The sequence below is a fragment of the Aquila chrysaetos genome, chromosome 11 (genome assembly GCF_900496995.4).
Source record: "Aquila chrysaetos chrysaetos chromosome 11, bAquChr1.4, whole genome shotgun sequence".
Classification (NCBI taxonomy): domain Eukaryota; kingdom Metazoa; phylum Chordata; class Aves; order Accipitriformes; family Accipitridae; genus Aquila; species Aquila chrysaetos.
Genome location: NC_044014.1, coordinates 35915930 through 35936066, shown reverse-complemented (window position 1 = coordinate 35936066; position 20137 = coordinate 35915930). Strand labels below are relative to the sequence as shown.

The 20137-nt window shown below is 41.8% G+C and overlaps 2 protein-coding genes across 18 annotated transcripts in view; both read right to left on the bottom strand.

Moving 5' to 3' along the window:
* LOC115348229 (putative neutral ceramidase C) overlaps nt 1–133 on the bottom strand; it is a 33955-nt gene extending 33822 nt beyond the window's left edge. For 2 of the 3 annotated variants that reach the window (XM_041127134.1, XM_041127135.1), the window contains exon 1: nt 7–91. The gene's annotated coding sequence lies outside the window, so the exon portion shown is untranslated. Of the gene's footprint in view, nt 1–6 lie in introns of all 3 variants that reach the window. The other variant, XM_030030621.2, reaches the window with a different exon arrangement.
* Nucleotides 134–197: 64 nt separating this feature from the next.
* SGMS1 (sphingomyelin synthase 1) overlaps nt 198–20137 on the bottom strand; it is a 110109-nt gene continuing 90169 nt past the window's right edge. For 14 of the 15 annotated variants that reach the window (XM_030030331.2, XM_030030333.2, XM_041127138.1 and 11 more), the window contains 5 exons: nt 14530–15372; nt 9044–9161; nt 5594–5747; nt 4685–4851; nt 198–2748 (listed from right to left, as the gene is read on the bottom strand). In XM_030030331.2, coding sequence (XP_029886191.1) covers nt 2569–2748; nt 4685–4851; nt 5594–5747; nt 9044–9161; nt 14530–15152 — 1242 coding nt within the window. In that variant the 5' untranslated portion in view covers nt 15153–15372 and the 3' untranslated portion in view covers nt 198–2568. Of the gene's footprint in view, nt 2749–4684; nt 4852–5593; nt 5748–9043; nt 9162–14529; nt 15373–17256; nt 17277–20137 lie in introns of those variants that run through there. The other variant, XM_030030344.2, reaches the window with a different exon arrangement.

Genomic DNA, 20137 nt, shown 5'->3' with positions numbered 1-20137 from the left:
CCATACCTATTCCCCTTGTCCCCTCCTTCAGGCTAGGCAGCACCGAGAGCAACACCACACTGCTGAGCTCCATGTCCCTGCTTGCCCAGACTTATTTCTCCAGACAGCATGCTTTACCAAAGCACAGCTCTGCTGTGAAAAAAATGAAACCATGTTTAGCAAGATCCATGCAGTAAGTCAGACACTACAATGCAGAATTCAGCAGATTCCATTTAATGTCATGTGCATATATCCATACATTTACTTATGTCAATGGTTTTGATGTGCGTGATGCCGGGTCTTGAAAAATCTACTCGTTCATTTACGTCTGGGAGCATGAATTCTCTCAAGCAATCATCTCGGGGTGGGTTTGCCTTTTTTAAAAATTTACTTTCGACCACATAATTGCAAAGATAATACCATGAATTGAAGGTAAAGCATGCAGAGCTGATCCCTAAAATTCACAGACAGCTCTGCAAATGCTGTTGCAAAGGGTTTTGCCAAGAAGCATGGGGCGTGAAGAAATCCCCTCCCTCCCAGGGAGAAAGAGAACTGATAAGAAACGGGTTAGTCTTGTTAAGCATCTCAAGCAACAGCGAGGCAAAGCAGCAGAAGTAACACCCCATTAATTCTTCAAGGAAGTTTTTGGCCAAGGCTGAGGAACAGGGCAGCAAAGTAGAGCTAAACCATCCCCCCCAAAAAAGGAAAATAAGAAAGAAATGACACTTTCACCACCATGTACTCACAGAAATTTCACTTTTTTTTTGTTTGTTTTGGTGTTGTTTAAGTGACAGGACTGCTAGATCCCGGGGTCATGGATGTTTACCCTGCAATGAGCTCCGTCCCAGCAGTTTTCGGGTAGATTTTTCAAGCCCTGGTGATGGCTCCCAGGAAGGCTTCTCCCATCTGCTCCCAGCTCCCGCATGATCAGAATCTATTGCATAGCATTTATTTCAGATAAGGCACTGTTTTGCCCAACATGAACAGCAATTCAAAATCAACGCAGTTTCCATACAGTCCAAATTTGATGGCCTATAGTGCAATAACACATAAAATTAAAGGCAAGGTTTGGAAGAATAAACCCAGCTTTAAATTTAAACTTAATATTAAAAAGATAAAGAAAACTACATTTTTCAAAAGCCTTTTTATTTTCCTTCACCATTGTTGTTTTACAATACAAATATCACCTTGTGAATACACAAAAACCCTACAGAAGATAACTCTGCTTCACGTAAAATACAGAATGGATATATATATATATATATTTATATATATATTTTCTCTTCTTCTTTCTTTAAAAAAACTATTCTGTTCTGCACATTGGCAAGTTTAGGATAGAATACTTCCCCAAACATACAGTATGTATGGTAGGAGTGAAACTTATAATTACATGCAGTTTCTGCACAAGTATTTTAAAGAAATAGATTATCTTTGTTGTTTTTCAACAACATTTCAATACGGGATGGAGAAACCATTTGTAGTTCACTCAGTGATCATTTGTAAAATTCTTAAAAAACAGGAATTCATGGCTGTTTTTCTTTTTAAAATACAGCTACCAAGTAGACAATAAAGTGATACCTTTTAGTTTGACCTGCCCACAATGTGTGAGCAAGATCGGACCCTTTTTATTTGGTTTTTTCTCCCTACACATGGCAATTTCAACATTATAAGCAAATTTCCAGTTTAATTTAGCTATAAATGCAAAAATTAGTAATTATACAGTATATATAATTCTGCTTTCATGGAATACTCTATTTTAAATAAAAACATTTAAGACTGCCTACTGACCATACAATCAAGACAAGAAAGGCACTAGAAACATAGACAAATCTCTCTCTCCCAAGAAGCATTTTCTTTAAATTTTAACTCTCTATTCTCTGACATGTAAAAATCTTTTTAAATTTAATTTTCATACACATTTTGAAAAATAAAGTTAGGAAATACTTAGAAAATCACTTTACAACTTTTTTTCTTCTTTTTTTTTCTGGTTTTTTTTTTCTTTTTTTTTGCACTTTTTGACACAGTCACTGCAGATTCTACAAAATCAAGATTACCAAACCTTTCTGTGTCTATCATCTTATTCATAGCACGGTGCAACAGGTAGAAAGATTTCTCGATTTTACCCAAGGCAGGTATTTAGAAACCTTCATATAGTCATTTGCTAGAAAATGGCTTACAGCCCAATCTTTGGGGCAAGAGATATGAAAAGTATGTTTTCCCAAGAAAATAATATGCTTTATTCCCAGACGTGACTGGAAAGACCAGAACTTATGATATAAAAGCTTTCATTTATGCTGTCGCATCATATACAAAGGAACATGGTGATGAGTAAATGTAAATCCCAAATCTATTAACAAGAAATGTATAACAGTGCATGATAAGTTAAATTTTCTTTATTGTTGTCCAACGCAGATCCTTTGGAGAGAAAAAAAGATCACAGTGCTTACCAGGTAACTGAATAGGTTAAGTCAAGGGAACTGTTAAAAGAAAGGGTTAGGGAGGGGTTGATTTTTTTATGGCATCTTCTGTACGGAGTTCTTAGCACTTGGGACAGGTCCTTTGCCCCCCATTTTGTCTGTTGACACGCTGTTATGTGTCATTCACCAGGCGGCTGTATTTCACCTGCCTGCCCCGGTGCAGCACCGGCCAGGGGAAGGGCCAGTGGTAGGAGCGAGGTACAATTCCTTGGACATTCTTTTCAAAGTACTGGAAGGGCTTGTACCACCAGACCCTTGCAAGGAGGTTAGTTTGGGAAGCTTCTTTTAGCACCTGCACAAAGATAATCAGAAAAAAGAGAATTATGAAAGACCACATCACTTACTCACATGACTTCATTGCACATCACTTGCTACTGTTCATCAGTGGCATCTTGCTTACAGCTGCTTCCAAAAATCTCTCGATATCTAAAAACACCTCCCAAACAGATCTGCACGGACAAAGATCAAGAGAAGCCAAGCTACTTTTCCATAGCCGCCACACACACACCCCCCAAACATTGCTCCTAAGTGAGGCTCACCCTCGTTTCCAAGACCTCAGCTGTTCAATGGTCCCACAGGAAAAGAATGAAAGGCCCAAAAGATCAGTCTCTCCTCTCCTTTAGGAATGAAAAAAAAACCAACCCAAAGCACAGCTGTTTCCATAAGTATCTCTGAAATTACCTATAGCTCAAGAACTGCTTTGGAGCCCAGCTGTGTGCCTACAGAGCAATGAGCAAAGCATGCCTCAACCCATCCGGAGGAGGTAATGAACCCTGCCCTGCCCTCCACACGCTCTCAAACTGCCCCCACCCCCACTTTGGCTTCTCCCAGCCATAAGCAAGCCACAGCTGAGACACAAGGAGTGGGCAGGCACCAAGGGAATTATCCAACTACCCTGCTGCACATTTTCAGTGCCAGAGCAGGGAAGCATTCTATCAGCCCACCAGGAAGTGCAAGCACGGGGTTTGTATGTTAAGCTTTCTTTCCATGTCATAAACTCACATGTAAAATAAATTCACTCTAGCTTTTGCTTTTGATTTTAAGGTCAGATACAAGCCACAGCCCTCTGCACATGCAGCAGCACCAGGAAGGACAATGCAATTAGGTATTTGGTGGTAAAAATGTACCACAGGGCTTGACTGTGGTGTATTACTTCAAGTAGCGTCAAAATCACTGGAATAATATGACATGGTAGCTAGAAGACCATGATATGATCTAAAAATCTGTACCATCACAATATTAACTAATTTCCTACCATCATACTAGGTCTTTCTTAAACATAATTAACTGGTGTCATATGCAACAGATAAGCAAAATATCTTTCTCCACATTGTACAGAAAATATTTGGACACCAATTTGCCGTTACAGATCTAAGAGTAAGTTTCTCTTAACTCATTAGGTCTTTCCCATGGATAACAGACTTGCACATTTTCTCTCGCATTCCTCAGCATTGTAAGCTCATCTCTTATTGATCTAGTTCACTGGCAGGAATGTAAGAACAATAAGAATGACATGAGACCTCATTTAGACTTCTTCGTTTGACCTTTGAATCATTTACCGCTGCTCTCTGGTTGAGTATTACAAACCATGCTTTGCTCTCTCCCATGAAGTGCTGTGTCTCCTCCTAAGCAGCTCCTTGTTCTCAGTATTTCCCTCATCACCCTGTTTTTCATGCCTTCCCAGACACGGGCCTTATTCTGCTGCACTATCGTCCAAAAGGAAAACATTTCCCTTGGCTAGGGGAACTTACAGCCACTTGGAAACACTTTGAAAAACTGGTTCATTTTTAGTGAGGCCTCACACTATTCGTCAAGAGACCTGTCATCTAACTAAAGGGCACAAGCCACAATACAAAAAAAAACCCAAGGCAAAAAACCCGCTCCACATCTAAACGGTTTGCTTTGCTATCACAAAACTGGCAAACTGGCCCAGAATTCAGACGGATTTCAAAAACTGAGGTTACACAGCAGAAGCAGAGAGGCCTGCCTGCCTGCGGGTATACCTTCAGGTATTTTTGCAGTCAAGACGCAAGATGAACCCAACTGATGACACCTCCTTCCTTCCTGCAAACCCAATGTGAGGGGGGGGAAGAGAGGGATTATCAACAAGACACAGGTGCGTCCACTCCTACTCCTGCAGAAAGGCTCAAGGCAAAGTGTGGATATTTGCCCACCACCACGCTACAGTAAGCAGAGCCACGTGGATCCAAAGACTGGGAGAAACTCACTTGCTGGTTGGCCATTGTATGATACCACCAGAAAAGTCTTGTAGTGATGTAGTAAGCCACCACCACGTCCACAGTGTAGTGGTCATGAGCAAGGAGGATGCAGAACATCCCAACCATGCTGAGTGCCCAGCAAAGCCAGTGATACCACCAGAGTCGCCGTGGGGAATCTGGAAAGAAGCACAAGCAGTGATTATTTCAAAGCGTAACGTCATCAGCACACAAGACTATTGCTGTAATTAGCAGAGGACGCGGACTGCAATCCTGGGTGGGTAGTGCAATGCCTGCGTTAAGATTAAGAGCAGGAATGCTGAGATCACAAAATAAGTATCGTTCTCTTAAGGTGTAACTTAAAATTGTACTTGGGTAAATCAGATCCCTGGAAAATAGAAAAGCTATGAAATCTTTGAGAAACAGGCCCAATACATAATGATATAATATACCATGGTCAGTAAAATTAACTGATTTGTATTTCAATATTGATTCTAAATAGATGGCAATCCATTCCTCTTGCCTTTCATAAAAGATAAATGCATACATTAAGGCCTGATTCTTGCAAAACGAGCAACCTTGCATGTAGCATGGCATTTACCTCTCCCTAGACTAGGAGACATATAGTTGAAATACCATCCATCAGGCCGGGTGCAATGAAGGTTTCAGTTAGATTCTAAACAAATTTTTTTTTTTAAATAAAATGCTTAACTCAGACATCTACACAGTGAAGTGTTTTATTTTGTCTCCAAAGTTTTCTTTTTCAGTAAGCCCTATGTCTTTGAAGTTCTATTATTTTTATTTAATCGAAAAAATGTGCATTTTTACTTGAATTGTATTTACCGATCAGCACAACAATAATTCTTCAATTAGCAAGGAATTATACAACAGGAAATTCCACATGAACAGTAATGAACTCACACTCTTTGATAAATAAGTATGTAAGAGTTAATATGACAGTGTGACCGCTGTACAGATAGTCGCCGCACATGTTGTGGGATCCTGTGATGGACAATCCTCCGCCAGCAATCAGTTTCATTATCCTTCGCAGATGAGATTCCCAGTCTCCAAAAAGCTGGTGGAAGAGTAAAACACAAAAGCACAGCAAAATATCAGTGCTAACCTTTCAGAGTTTAAAGCAATGGTGTTAGCCAGCAACTTTGTCTTTCACTTATTTTCTCTTTTTCTTTTGATACACAAGATTAATCAGTAAATCCACAGCCTCTTCCAAAAGCTAGCAGTACAATTCTAGAGGGAAAAAGACTGGAAATGAGACATGAGTTTAATTTTTTTTATTGATGCTTTGCATCTATTATACCTAGTGTTCATGTGAGCACAGGCATATGCGCCTCCATCCATTTGTCTAAAATACTATTTTATTTGAAGTATTCAATGTATAAAGAATCAAGGAAATTATTACAATTTCTCTATAAATACAATATCCCAAAGGACTACAGTTTTTTTCCTACGCTCACAATATAGATTGAAAAGGCATGGAAAAAAGGCAATTTTATTTACAAACATATTTGTGTATGTATGTATGTGTGTAAAAACCCTTTACACCAGGTCACTTCCAGTTGCAACGAAAAACATGGCATCTTTTCAGTATAATACCAAAGTGAAAAACTGGTCCAAAAGTTGTTAAACTCCCGTCAGTGGCTACACTCAGTGCTACACCTACGGTAAAACAGGAAGGTAAGCAAAAATTGTTTTCTATGTTATTTATAAGTACTTAATGCTGCTACCATGTAAAGGCGTAGTCTTTCTCCCAGGTCTTGTTGGCAGCCTTTGCTAATGTTCGTGGCTGTGCAGGAAAATGATTTTTAATGGGAATCTTCAAGCAGAGCTAATGGGTTCAGATCTCCTTTTATTCATTATATTCTTGCACTGGGATATGCAATGGGTGTGTGTATATACATATATGAACCTCACATATATACAATCAGGTTCAGAGTAACGACTCTTGGAAAACCTAAGACTTCTGTAATACTGTCCCAAAAATCCAGCTTCACCAATAAAAAGGAATTAAAAATATTTCCAGCTATAGCTAGAATTTTGTCATGTTCTCTAAACATCTGTTTTTCCTTCTGTTCAAGAGGCAACGCACTGTAAAATAAACCAAGCTTAATTCATCTTGTTCATAACAGCACAGCCCCTACAGATGATAATCCAACAGAAAACAGGATGAACTGCCCAAGCTGTACGTCCAGCTGCCAAACCCAGATTCAACACACAGAAGAGAGTATCTCACTCCAAACTCCAAGGCCTCCCACTGCCCTGCCTTGGAAAGTCTTCAAAATAATTTCTTTCCACTTCACATTCCAAAAGAAACATATATGGTGTTTGTCAGAGCATGGTGCCAAACTTCTGCAGTAGCTTTAACTCACACAATCCACACGAGCAACAGGAATGTTACCCCACACCTGAAGGATTTGCTCTGACCCATCTCCAAACCATGAGGCTGGTTCAGAGGGAGTTTCTGAAAAAACTTCCATTTGCCTTAGGAAAACCAAATCAAAATAAACCAAGTCCTTTCTGGTGAGGACACCCCTCTCCCTTCTCCCAGGAGACCGAAGGGCAGCTGGCACTGTCCTAAGACTTTATTTTTGCTGTTCCCAGCTCTAAAACAAGCCCAAATGATAAATACACAAAGAAAATGTATGCTGTATGACAAGCACAACCACGACATACTGAGCACCTCTGGGGCCCAACAGGAGGTTATATATTATATTATGCCTATATTATTGGCATGTTTTTCTTTTATTTTAAAGCTCGGTCTTGCTTTAAGAAGTGGAAATTATTAATTTCTGACAGATTTAAACAGGGTCTTTGCAGCAATTAAACACTCCCTGCTAACAGTTCCTTACAAAACATTGAAATGCTCCCCAAAGCCCACTCCTCATAATCATATATAACTCAACGAGGTGTTGAGAGGTTATTGTTTTCCCACCAGTATATTTATAGCTTTCAAGAAAGCCCAGCTAACCCTTAGTCTTATCGGGGCAACAGAAGAGCACAACATAGGCTTGTCTTTACTCGAGTAATGAGACGGACTTGCCAACGCTGTAAATTTCCCAAACTGGCAGATTTACTCACTTCAGCCCATAAATACCTGTGTTCTTTCTTTTTTAATTCATAATGGCTGACTGATCAAATACAGTGCTGTCTCCGCTCCCACTGGCTTCTCTTTACAAAAGGCCTCAGTCCCTCAAAAAGCCACATGTGGCTTGGCAAACGCTCTGCCTTGTCAAACAACTGGTATAGTACATTCGTTGGCTTTATTCCCCTGAGGACCCAAAGCGTTTTGGCTTGCTTTGTACACACCAGCAATCCTCACTGAAACAGCGACAGCGTGTGTACCGAGTCGAATCAGGATTTTACTACCTGTAAATCAGTGATTTTACTACCCGTCATCTAACTTATGGCTATGCACACAAAGTCATTGAACTGTGCATGCAGTAGACATTTCACAGAAATTACTTTTTTTGCCCCTTTTTTCCTGCTTAATCAAGCTATAGCACAAACAACCCCAGGAGGGGCACGGAGATGAACCACTGTGGAGAAAGAGCACTTGTGTCCAATATATGTACCTTGTTCCCTACCACAGAAGTCTGGTCCGTATTAGACTGCATTTCCCTACCACAAACAGCACGTTGCAGTAAGGACCACGCTTACACCAATGCTTGTGTGATATGAGATGGATGCAACACCACCAGCCCTGTCCCATCTCCATCCCAAGCACGCAAATCACCCTTCAAGGCTGACTACAAAGGTCTTGCCTAAGCACCTCTGTTTCAGTAGCTTGGTTTCAGCCATGGCTTTCGCAAGCCCATTTTATTCCTCAGCGTAACAAACAGAAGTCAGTGCTAGATTGGGGAGGAGGTGGCAAGTCCTTGTGCTAACACAATTGCAAAAACATATGCAGGGATAAATGGTTGCAAAGCAGACAGTTTCAGCAGCCTTAGAAAAGTCTCTTTGGGCCATTTTCAAACACAAATCATACTTGGATTTGACACCCTGAAGTGTTTAGAAATAAATGAGTCACATATGGCACCTCCACAAGTTGCACACCTTCAACTGCTTCAGTGGAGATAGAAAAATGCTGATCGTGCAAATCAGTTGAAAATGCTACAGAAATTGCATAGATTAGCGCTTCAAAAAGGGTGGGAATGCCTGCACTGCCCCACAGCAACCGTCAACACCTTCACCAAGAGGGAAGCCAATGATCTGCAGGGCATCCCCATCATGCCAAACTGGTATTTTCAAATTAGAAACAATTACTGAGAAAGTGTTGCTGACAGTTTTGGTAACAGCAGGACAAGGGGAAAAAATACAGATTAAAATATGGAAAAGCAGCCAGAAGAAATTTACCTTTGGAGAACACTTGAAATGCATGCCAGGTACTGGGAGTGTAGTCACATACATTGTAATACACCGATACAGGTATAGTGTGCCAACTATACAGAAAAATCTTCTGCTAATTATAGACCTAGAAGAAAAAAAGAAAAAAAAAAAAAAGGGCAAAAAAATAACGTGGTCACTCAATGCAAACAAAACATGCAAAGGTAAATAAAATAAACTACCAACTGTTCTCAATGCTTTTGAACCTTGTGACAGTATCAGCTTACACCTGAGTATACTGAATTACTTTACAAATATTCCCATGCTTTACAGGTCAGAAAAAGAGCAACTCAACTTACATTACGCATGAAGGTCATTACAGGAAATACAAGGATTAAAATACAAAAACCTGTGCAGATTTAGTGTTGAAGACATTAAAAGGGATTTCAAGCCCCACACCCCTCCATTAGCTTTGAGCGGTCACTAATTTTCTATTCAAGGCAGGGGATAAAGTTACAATATTTTCATTCTAAGATGAAAAGGAGTAAATTTATTTTGGCTGACACACAGATTTAGTAATTACAAAGGGCTGCTTGAGAAGAAATAGCTTGTATGACCCAAACAAGCAAGAATACATCTTTTCCAAGCAGCATTAAAGAGGAAGCAATTCACATGAGCAACAAAATCTCCAAAATACAAATTTAGAGCTGCGTTGGCTACAGGACAGGGTGTTTTCACGGGAAGCCACTCTCAAGGCAAGCAGCCATAGCTGCAAAGAGATTTATTCATTGAGGGCTGCCAGCAAGTAGCTGACGTACGTGGAGAGGGCAGATGCAATTTTGGGGTACCGTGATGCAGTTCTGCAAAACCAGCAAGGGCACCCGGGGTAAAGAGCTGCAGCTTCGACTCAGAAGTGACAGCCAGCACCAAAACTGGCCTGCTGAGTTTCACTATTACGTACCAGCTAATAAATCACAAGGAAAGAGCTATGACAATTAAACCCCTTCTGGCACATCCCTCAGGACAGGAGCAATCTCTGTCTGAGCTCACACAGAGTTCAGCAAAGAGAAATCGCTGCCACCGTTACAAAAAATCAAGGGCAAATCCAATTACAGCAGTTCGTGACCTTAACCACATAAACCATTTGTGTCCTCTGCTGGTTACAGACCCTGTTGGTTTCAGTTGATTTTAAACCATTGTTATTTACAATTATGATCGTTTGGGGAATACAAGGGTTACAACACAAGCTGCAAGTTCTGGCATTCATTTGTTGCTATTTTGAAGCATTCACTTTTTAAAAAACAGTATTTCTATCAAGCCGAGCTCTTTCAAAGCTCAAAATTGGCCATATTTTTTATTTTTAATAGCTTTTGGCAGAGTTATTAAACTGTCGTGCTCCACTCTCGAGGAGTACGACTGCAGTGCCAGATCAATAACAACTGAGTGTCTTAATTTAACAGAAAAGCTTCAACTATTACAGTGTAAATGCATTTTGCACTCGAGTGCTCACTGCTATTGAAACACAGTATTTCATATTTTTTCTTCCCCCTCCTCGTGTAAACATGGACAAAGCTGGGAGTTAAAAATTATACTTTATTAATGTAGCTCCATGGACTGAAATTTAAGAGTGGAAGGCACCATGCCATTTGGGCAGTGGTTTTCCTCTGCATTTTGTATGGGGAACTTTCCTCTCGGAAGGGTGATCCAATAAAGATCTCACACTTGTGCCTCGCTTTTATAACCAGACACGAACTTGCTTTTCTTTACAACCTGGTATAAAGACAAACAGGGGCGTTGGGGATTAAAGACTGAGCAGCACTGTATTTCAAGAGACCAAAGAAGTGGCAGTGTTTTATCAAGCACTGAACTTTTTTTTTAATTAAAACTACCCACTAACCTACTTAATTTAGCTGGATTTAGCTTATTTTAGCTTAGGAAAGTTTGTGTCAAAGTGCTCTGTACTGTAATACAAAAAAAATGTAAAATGCCTCATATTTCCCCTTCTCAAAAGGATTTGTGTGTGTGCGTGTGTGATTATGAGCCAGCTAACAAGTACAACCTCTAAGCTTATTACTGGCCAAGACAACTTTTATTACAACTATCCAGACCTCACCTAATGCGGGTAGGGAGTGTGCTGCTTTTTCAGTCCCATGAGCATGCAGGCTGAATCAGATGTCCCGCATGGCCAAAAACCAGCATTGTACTTCTCCCAAAACATCTGGGAATGCTTCCCATAGAAGTTAATTCTGCCTCAGCAGCTCGCCTGGACTCCTCAAGCTCCCCATGGTGTCTGCAGAAAAAGGCTTGGACAGCCCAGAGTCCCCAGTCAAGACCTGCACACCCACCTTGCTCCTGCTTTCTGGTGAGAAACCAACCCAACCCAATGCCATGGACAGTATTCTGTATGGATGTTCAAAGAAAGCTGTCATTGATTTCCTCACACCAAATCTAGTGCCTTGCCCTGAAGCCACCCAGAAACTCCAGTCTCTACCTGAAGGTAAAATTAATATTCAGGCAAGAAAGCGGTAACAGGGCCCAAGGGAAGCCCTGCACTGTGGTTAGCTGGATAGACGCACCCAACACCCTCTTTCATTTTGGCCCCGACTTTGCAGTCCAACGAAGAAGACACGTAGGTCCTATTCAACATCATCATGCAATCCCTGGACTAAACAAGGAAGACCTGAGTGAGCAGTATCATGAATGACATATCTCTATTGTCCTTCATTGCTTGGGAGAACAGCAGGCTTAGCTTGGATGAAATCAGGTTATTGGCAAATAATGGATCTGGTCGGATAAGCAATAGGAATTTCACTGCTTGGCAAAGAAAAATGTCTCAAGAAGTCTGAAACTATGGAGCTGCCTCCTTCGGTCAAAGGTTCAGCCCAGCCACTGGCTGCAATTCAGCTCATGGATACAATGCTGCTGGTTCACCGGTGACCCTGAGCTTGCACGTGGAGACACCTGTGAATGATATCTCTAAGTAGGAGAGGAACCAGGTCTCAACCTGCCCAGCAATCACCTGGATTCACGTCTTATCTTCAGATGTTGAAGATGTTTGGCAATGGCTATCCCTGACACCATCAGAGGTCAGAGAAGTGAGGAAGGTCTAGCTGGCTTAATTCCCTCTCTTCATTCTTGATTTAAGTTTTAAAGGGAGGTGATAACCCACACCACAAAAGTGATTCAGCTCTTTTTGCAGCACTTAGTGGTTCACCACCCAAAGCCACGAGAATGAGGTCCTCCAGATAAAGCGACCTCACTGGACTCCTGTTCCCATGCGCACCTCTCCCATTCTTCCCTTTCTGCTGCTTACTGACAGCTTGGGCCTCTTGGACTTTAATACCTTTGCTCATTGACGTAAAAGAAGAATTTTAGAAGAAAGAAGCATAAAAGAAGCCTTATGTGACCAGTACGCACACTGACCAGCGCTGACCAGCTATTCCAGGTTTGATATTGGGAATGGAAAGCTCTGCACCTCCCTGACACCTTCCCCTAACAACAGAAAGAGCCCTTCTAAAGCAAGTAAAAACAAACACATCAAAGCAAATGGGGATGGGTTAGGGGGGAATCTTCATGTCTATCAATGATATCAACATACTTTATCATCAAGTCAACCCATGTCTCACTGCTTCGAAATCTCCAAGGACCTTATGGCCTCTGCTGTTCTTAATCTAAAGACTCTGCTCAGCTCCATCACAGGGTGTTTGATCCCTCATATGGCCCTATTAACCTGACAACCCATTCTTGAGAGCAATCCCATGTCACCTTCTCTAGGTGCTTCCCTTGGTTTTGAACAACAGCTACATTCAGAGACCCCAAGAAAGTTAATGGTCCCCCACATTCACCACAGGCAGCTGGAGCAGTGGGGAGAGGAGCTGGAGTGCAGTTGGTAGCACTGCAGCTACCAATGTAAGAGTGATACTGAAGCTTACAGCCATAAACAAAACAAGAGGCCAAGCTGGGGTAAATCCTTCCTCTTGTACATATGTGCACATTTAAAAAAAAAACCAAACCAAAAAACCAAGCAATTCCACAGTTTTTTACAGTCCTATAATAACAATAAATTAACCATTCTAGAAACCTTCCTTTAAGGAATGCCACCTCTGTAAAAGTGTACAACGGTTTTAAAATTTCACCTGATAAAATATATTACATAGTATAAAACAGTAGAAAAGATGAATAAACCATCATCTCAGTCTTGTGGATTACTTAAACATCTGTCACATTCCTATGGAAATCCACAGCTGTGTTGCACAAGGGCATCCTGCCCCAGCTTAGCAATTCTCTCTTTTCAAGCCACCTGTACCTTATGAAGCTGGTGAACCACATGCTTACGTTTAAGTTTTAAAGTTTTTCTCCATTATAAGGGTAAGTGATCCATTGGCCTCTGTTTTTATTTCTTTTAAAAAGGGAAATCTGTAATTCTAAGGTCATTACAAAGTCCTGTGAACTGAAGGATCTTGTATTTCACACGGTGGGGCCCAAATCATGTTCTTTCCTCAGTTTCCTACATAGCAGTCACAAAAAAGAGTCAGTGAACAGGTAAAGAATGAGATTTTGTATTAGCAGAGGAGAAGAGGAGACCCTCTTTGGGCTGGTCAGCTATGGGGACATTCTTGTGCCTGGTTTTTGAAAGGAAAGGCGATATGCCACCTCATACTGCTTAAAGCCACTTGACTTCGAACTCTTCATTCACAGCCATGGCAGCACAAGGATTTCTATCAGACACTCGTGGTAAGGCAGCTGAAGGTGTGGATTTACGGCAGTATAAATACCCTCAATTAAGCATCTCCATGCACTCTGTGGAGGGTAAGCAGTAGGTTACTTCCATTGGCAGGCAACTTCACCCTTGCAATTCTGACCAGTATGAACAAGAAGGCAGACAACCACTAAGACCTTGCAAATTCATTGCACATCTATGCTTTTGCATATTTTATGATTAGCTTTTGACATGCTTTGTGTTTGACATTACCTGTCCCATCTAATGTCAAGCAGAAAAAGTACTTCAACACTTTTGCATGCAACACTGTGTAGGTGCACAGACTAAACCACTGCCTGTTGGTTTTGTCCAAGAGCATCATAATCTTAGGGTAGGTCTTTACATCAGGCAAACTACAGAGACACTAAACCAATCCCAAGTTGGTTCGCAGCTGTGTTCACAACAGTGTGAGCTGTGCTCCCTCTAAACAGACAGGACAGTCAACTGAGTTAAGAACATCACTACATCCAATTCATGGCTTTTCACGCACGAAAAGGGCTCAAGTTAATTGTGCAGGCAAACGAGACCAAGGCTATTTCTTAGTTTCTTAGTTAGCAGTTGGACTGAACTTTTCCCTTTTGTGCAAGCAGCCCACACAAACTGCAGTTTGCCTATGGCATGGTATCTTTCAGTTCGGGAAACCAAAATCAGAAAGATCACAAGAAGCTTCATTTTATTTGGATGTAAACCAGTATCTGACCTCCAAAATCTGTCAGAAGTATACCCTAGCACGCGGTTTTCAAACGGTTTTACTTACTTGTATTTTAAGAGCAGCCACTGAATAAACCACAGTCCTACAAGGATCATGCCGTTGATTTCACAAATAGAAAAAGCCCATTGCACCCGATCAAAGCGATCAAAAAATGCATCTGGTAGGGGAGGCTGCACCTCCTTGGGAGGCACTCGTTCATGAACAACTGAGATAGTCACTGTGGTAAAGATGAAACAAAAAAGTGCATAAATAAAAGCCAGGAAAGTCTTGCCCCATTCCATAGGATACTGTGAGCGCTCTGGCTCTGGCATGGGGATCTTTATCATCTCCTTCTTATAACCATTTGGCATCCCGTTCAGCTTCATTTTACTGCTAAAGCCATTCTCACGCGTGGTGTTGCTCATGCTGACACGGATGTGCCCGTTGACGTGCCCATTTTTGTGAGCCTCGATGTGGTGAGCCATTTTTAAAGTTTCAATCATGTGCAATAGCCGCTGTCCACTGTCGGAAGACACCCGGGAGAGAGGCGTCTTCTTAAAATCCTCCTCCGTGAGGTTGATCAAATCCTGCCCCGTGAAGCTCTTCAATGGCTCACAATACTCCGGCACAGCATTTTCCGTTAGCCAATTCGTCACCTCCTCGGGTGACCACGACACCACTTCTTTCATCTCGTCAGGCAGCTGGGGCACAGTCTGACATCAATTTTAAACTGGGCAGCAGTCACTGCAACTCCATTGTGTCGGAAAGCTCCTCCTTGGCTTCATCTTGTCCGAGGAAGCAGTTTGGTGAGAGGCAAGTCCCTGTCTCTAACCACCCAATATGAGCATCCAGGCGCTGTGGAAAATATAGGAAATGGTTCACTTCATATTCGTGTTGGCATTCTTCTTTCTGGGGAGGAGAAAAACCCCAAACCAGTCATTAGGACAGCATTTACCAATAGTTTGCAATTCATGTTTGAAGACAAAATTACTGCAAAACAATAGCTAGACTCTGGCATGGAAAAGACTAACTGATTTGAGCTCTGGCCTTGTATACACAGCACTGTCCTTTCCGAGCTTGCTACTGATTTCTCAAGAGCTTTAACAGTTTTGTGTTATGAACACCACTTTGCAGCTGTGGGAAGGACTCCTTCCTGCTCTATATTTGTTAAATTTCCTATTACTATGCAGCTCTGGCCCATAACCAGTACCCAAACTCCTCTTAAAATCATAATACTAATGGATTTAAGGATCTACAGAGCAAATGTTTAGTGTTACTCATGTCACAAACCTTCTCTCCCCCTTACAGACTGGTATCTTAATGCAATGTGTTGCACCTAGTCATTGACTAGGAAGCCTGGATTTTGATCTGCATGGCAAAAATACCTAATGTACCACAAAAAATGCTTTTCTACAGGTCAGAAACACAAAAAAAAAAAATGACATAGATAAGCAAGGTTATACTCTCTGGACCAAAGCACCAGCAGGAAAATCAATGCCCAGACAGGTTAGCCTGAAAATAAACCAAAGCATTTAGGCTTGCAGCAGTCTAGCACATGTTTAGTAGCTTTTCAAGGTAAATTCTCTGGTTTCCATGGTATACCGCTCCAATTCAAATAAATGTTTGTCATCAGCTAAAAAAGGAACCAGTAGAAAAATGAAAGCAAAACTTCAAAAAAAAAAAAAAGGAACTAGGTAACAAATTTCTATACCCAATTAATTACAAAAATAGCTTAGCTTAGAAAAGCTGATCACTTCCAATACAAAAATTACAGGAAAACAGATGTTGCTTGCTGGAACCTCTTCCTGCATTTTTGAGACAAGAGCAGCAAAATCCTCAGCACAAGGCAGTGATCATGTGGCAATGAATGCCACAAGCAAATTCCCAGGTTTGCAATGTTTATTCAACGAACAAAGAAAAAATGGTCCTCCCCAGAGCAAAGAGAGGAAAACAATGAGAACCCCTGTCTCCAGCCTGCCAGCCCACGGACCAAGTGTCTCCAGCAGGAGGCTGCGATATCATAAACACAAAGTGACCTAAAGAAAGTAACACCATGGGGAAAAAACACCTTGTATTTTCAAAAGTCATATCATGCCTTTATCAGCTTAAAGACTATTTTTAGCCTGTTACAAGCTACCAGATGTTTGCGTCTCATCACAGGGAGCAAAGTTGCCACTGAGGAAAACCAAAATAATCTACACTACTGGCACGATTTGAGTAGAAGTGGTACAAAACAGATACAGAGCTATACTCCTACGCAAAACCTGACCATGCTGCACATACATGTATTTTTTGACCTGTTACCTCTAAACTGAGCAAGAAACACAAGGTGCAGTTTTTAATCTGTTTCTCTGTGGAATGAACCAGGTCTGGTGATTAAGAAAAGAAAAAGCTTTGGATGAAGGAGTGGCAGTACTTTGCGTACACCACCTCTCACTTACTGGGCACGCCATGCATGTGAACATTTTCAATCCGTGGAACAAACAGGGATGAAGATTAATATTCCCCCTTATGAATATCTGTGCTATTTTAAAACAGCGGAAGAGAGGATACAGCTCTATTTTCTTTTTTTTTTTTCAGTGGGATTATATGTACTGAGGAAGGCTTTTAGCCACAGATCACTTCATTATTCAAGTTGTGTTTAGCAAATCAGTATTTAGTTACACAGCTCTGAACATGGAAAAAAAGGATGGATTGAATTATGCATGCTAAGCTACATTAGAAACTCCTACAAGACTTTGACTGAAGGAGAGCAGCTTCGCTCTCCACCATGCTGGTCTCCGCTGTACTCACTGTAGTCAGGTTATCACAGGGCACCTGAAATCCTGGGTCTGGCACCAGCCGCAGCACAAAGCTCAAGCAGGAACCTTGCATCCTTACTCCATGCCAGGGAGACTCGGTGTCACCAGCAGTTATGGGAAGATGTTTTGCCTCCAGCTCCCCGTTTGGCCTCAGTCTGTGCATTAAGGGCAATGTCAGCCTTGAGCTACCTTGCTTACTAACACCTCTGGCTCGACTCGCTCACTGCAGACCAAGGAGATGGAAACACCATTGCCTTTTTGATGTCCACAATATTTCAGTCTCAAGTGATGCACCAGTAATTCACAACTCAAGGAATCGGTGTCTATGTGAAGGAAAATGCAACACACACTTTTGCACTTGTCCTAGGGTCGAAGCTTAGGTTGAAATCCACGAGATGCAGCACCAGAAACTGCACAGCATCAAATTCACAACTAATACTAACAGACTTCTCTGCTGGCTTGTTGTTTCCAAGGGTAGCACCTTAACAATCTTGACAAAGCCTAAGTTATTTATTTTTTAATCCTGTTACAACACCTGGGCTCTTAGTCTGCAGCAGGACCTCATTTTCCCATGCCATTTAACAGCTACATCAGCTGCCTCTCCAAGTTTTGCTTTACAAATTCAGCATGAAGCTGGGGTTGTGAGAGCACTCTGTGTACATGAAGTGGGGTGGTATTAAACCTTTTCAATTTTAAACACAGGAGTGACTGAATCACAGTTTCCCAAACCACTCAGAAAGGAGGAAAGCGGACCCTTAACTGTTATCCTCCCAACATACCAGCCTTTCTGTCCAGCCTCTGACAACATACCGCAAGCCTCCTGTGTGCTTAAGGATTCAGGATCCCAAAGACACAGTGCAAAGGGCTGCACTCATCACTGTTCAGAAGCCTGTAGCCAACCTTCAAATTACATCTCCTTATTTACCATGCATATACATCTCCCCCTGCCACAGCTACACTAGTAGGTTTTAAGATGAGCTCTCTGTGGAGCCTAACAGAACAAAAATCTGTTGCCAGCTGCAAATATTACTCTGATACTGGCACAAGAGTCATAATATGCTGGTGTAACCCCATGATACCTGGCCTGGTAGTGTTATGAGAAATAGCAAATGTGTGTGTCTTGCAGTAAAACTGCAGGGTTTGGCAATATTGCTAAAAACTACAATCAATTCAGAAACTTGCTCGTGCTTTAAACTCACCATCAGTAATGCTATTAAGGGTACCATACAGAAGAATAAAGATTGCTCGACTCCAATTTTTGTGTCTTTATGGAATACAAAATATAAATATATCTCCTAAGAGTCTTTGTTGGTTTTAAAAATGAGAAATCTCATCTCACACAGAGGCACAAACTTTCACCCCATCTCATGGACAACGATGGCATGGGGTTCACCAAGGACCAAGAAGCTACTGAGCAGAAAGCTTCAGTCCTCATGGATGACATTTCTGGGAGCATGAGCACAGCGCTGGCCAGGTGCAATCCCAGCCTGCTCCTATCACACCACCAGCATGTAAATCACTATGGGGCATCTTTTGTAAAAGCAGAGTAACTGATACTCACGGGAGGAAGGCTTAGAGGAAACATAATACTCTGCCAAGGACGCAGGCCATGGAGTCGTTTTTGTTGAGAGTTACAATGAGAAAAAACAACTAAAATTTCTAACGAACACCTATCATTCAAACCTCCATTTCACAGCCTGTCTAATGGGGGAGGATTAAGCAAAAAAGCTTCTTTACTAAGACCTTCCAGCTTGTCATATTAAAAATACCTTGTTTTCTATCGTGTGTTCATGAAAGCTTCATCGGGTGAAGTTTGCAGAAATTATATGGGAGACTAACAGCCCTCGCTGACCCCCTTGCTTCCACAAACGGTCTTATCCTGTCCACAAAAGCTGAAGACAGAAGGTGGGGATGGGCATCCGCAGCTGCCAGGCCACATCCACTGACTTAGCTTGGTCCCACTGCCCCAGCAAGGCATGGGGATGGGCAGGGGTACAGGCACACACCCAAGCCTCCCCAGCTCTGATACAGACTGTTAGACTGGCCCAGGCAACTAAAATGCTCCCTCCATCTGCAGCAAATCTCCTTCATTAAGGAGCCTGTATCTGATAATGAATTATAAATAACAATGTGATTATCATAATAATACCAATTGCACTATGATAATGATGCTGTGTAAAACCAGTATCTCAAAATACCCACACCACAAGACTGAGCAGTATGAAATAACTTCAGCAAGGGCTCCAGTCCCCACCTCCTTGTGTACACAACCTTTTTCCCCTGTTCCCAGCAAACATGAAAGTGCTAACTTAAAACTTTCAGACCCTTTTTTCCACTTTCCTGACAGGGAGTATTTCCCACCACCACTTCAATCTGCCTGTATGAGGGTTGTAATACTATGACCACGGCCACCCCAGTGGGTTAAACAAGTATTTGAGAGCACACTACATAACCCTGCATATCAAGATATGCTCTCTTTTGCATCGCTTTGCAGAGATGTGGTTGGGCTTAAGGACCGAATGAGGCAGCATCCACCTCTGGTTAAAGGACAAGATAATAAGCAATAAAATCATCAGCTTGCTACACCTCCACACCCGATGTGGCAGCCAAGGCGCAGAAAACTCTCCGGTTTTCTATCTCTAGGTCTCCTTGGAGGATAACTAAGCACTCACATTGGACGTCATTGTTTCAGATTTTGTTTCAAAGTGCATGGGCTCACCGCTGAGTGAGCGACAGACATCCCTTGGGCAGGCGGCACGAGACTTTGTCTGGGATGTCTGCAGGGTCCATGGAACAGTAAGCTCCCTCCACAACCCCAGAGCTGGCTTACAGGTTAACACGCTGTTCCCTATTACCTCTAAACTTGCAAGCAG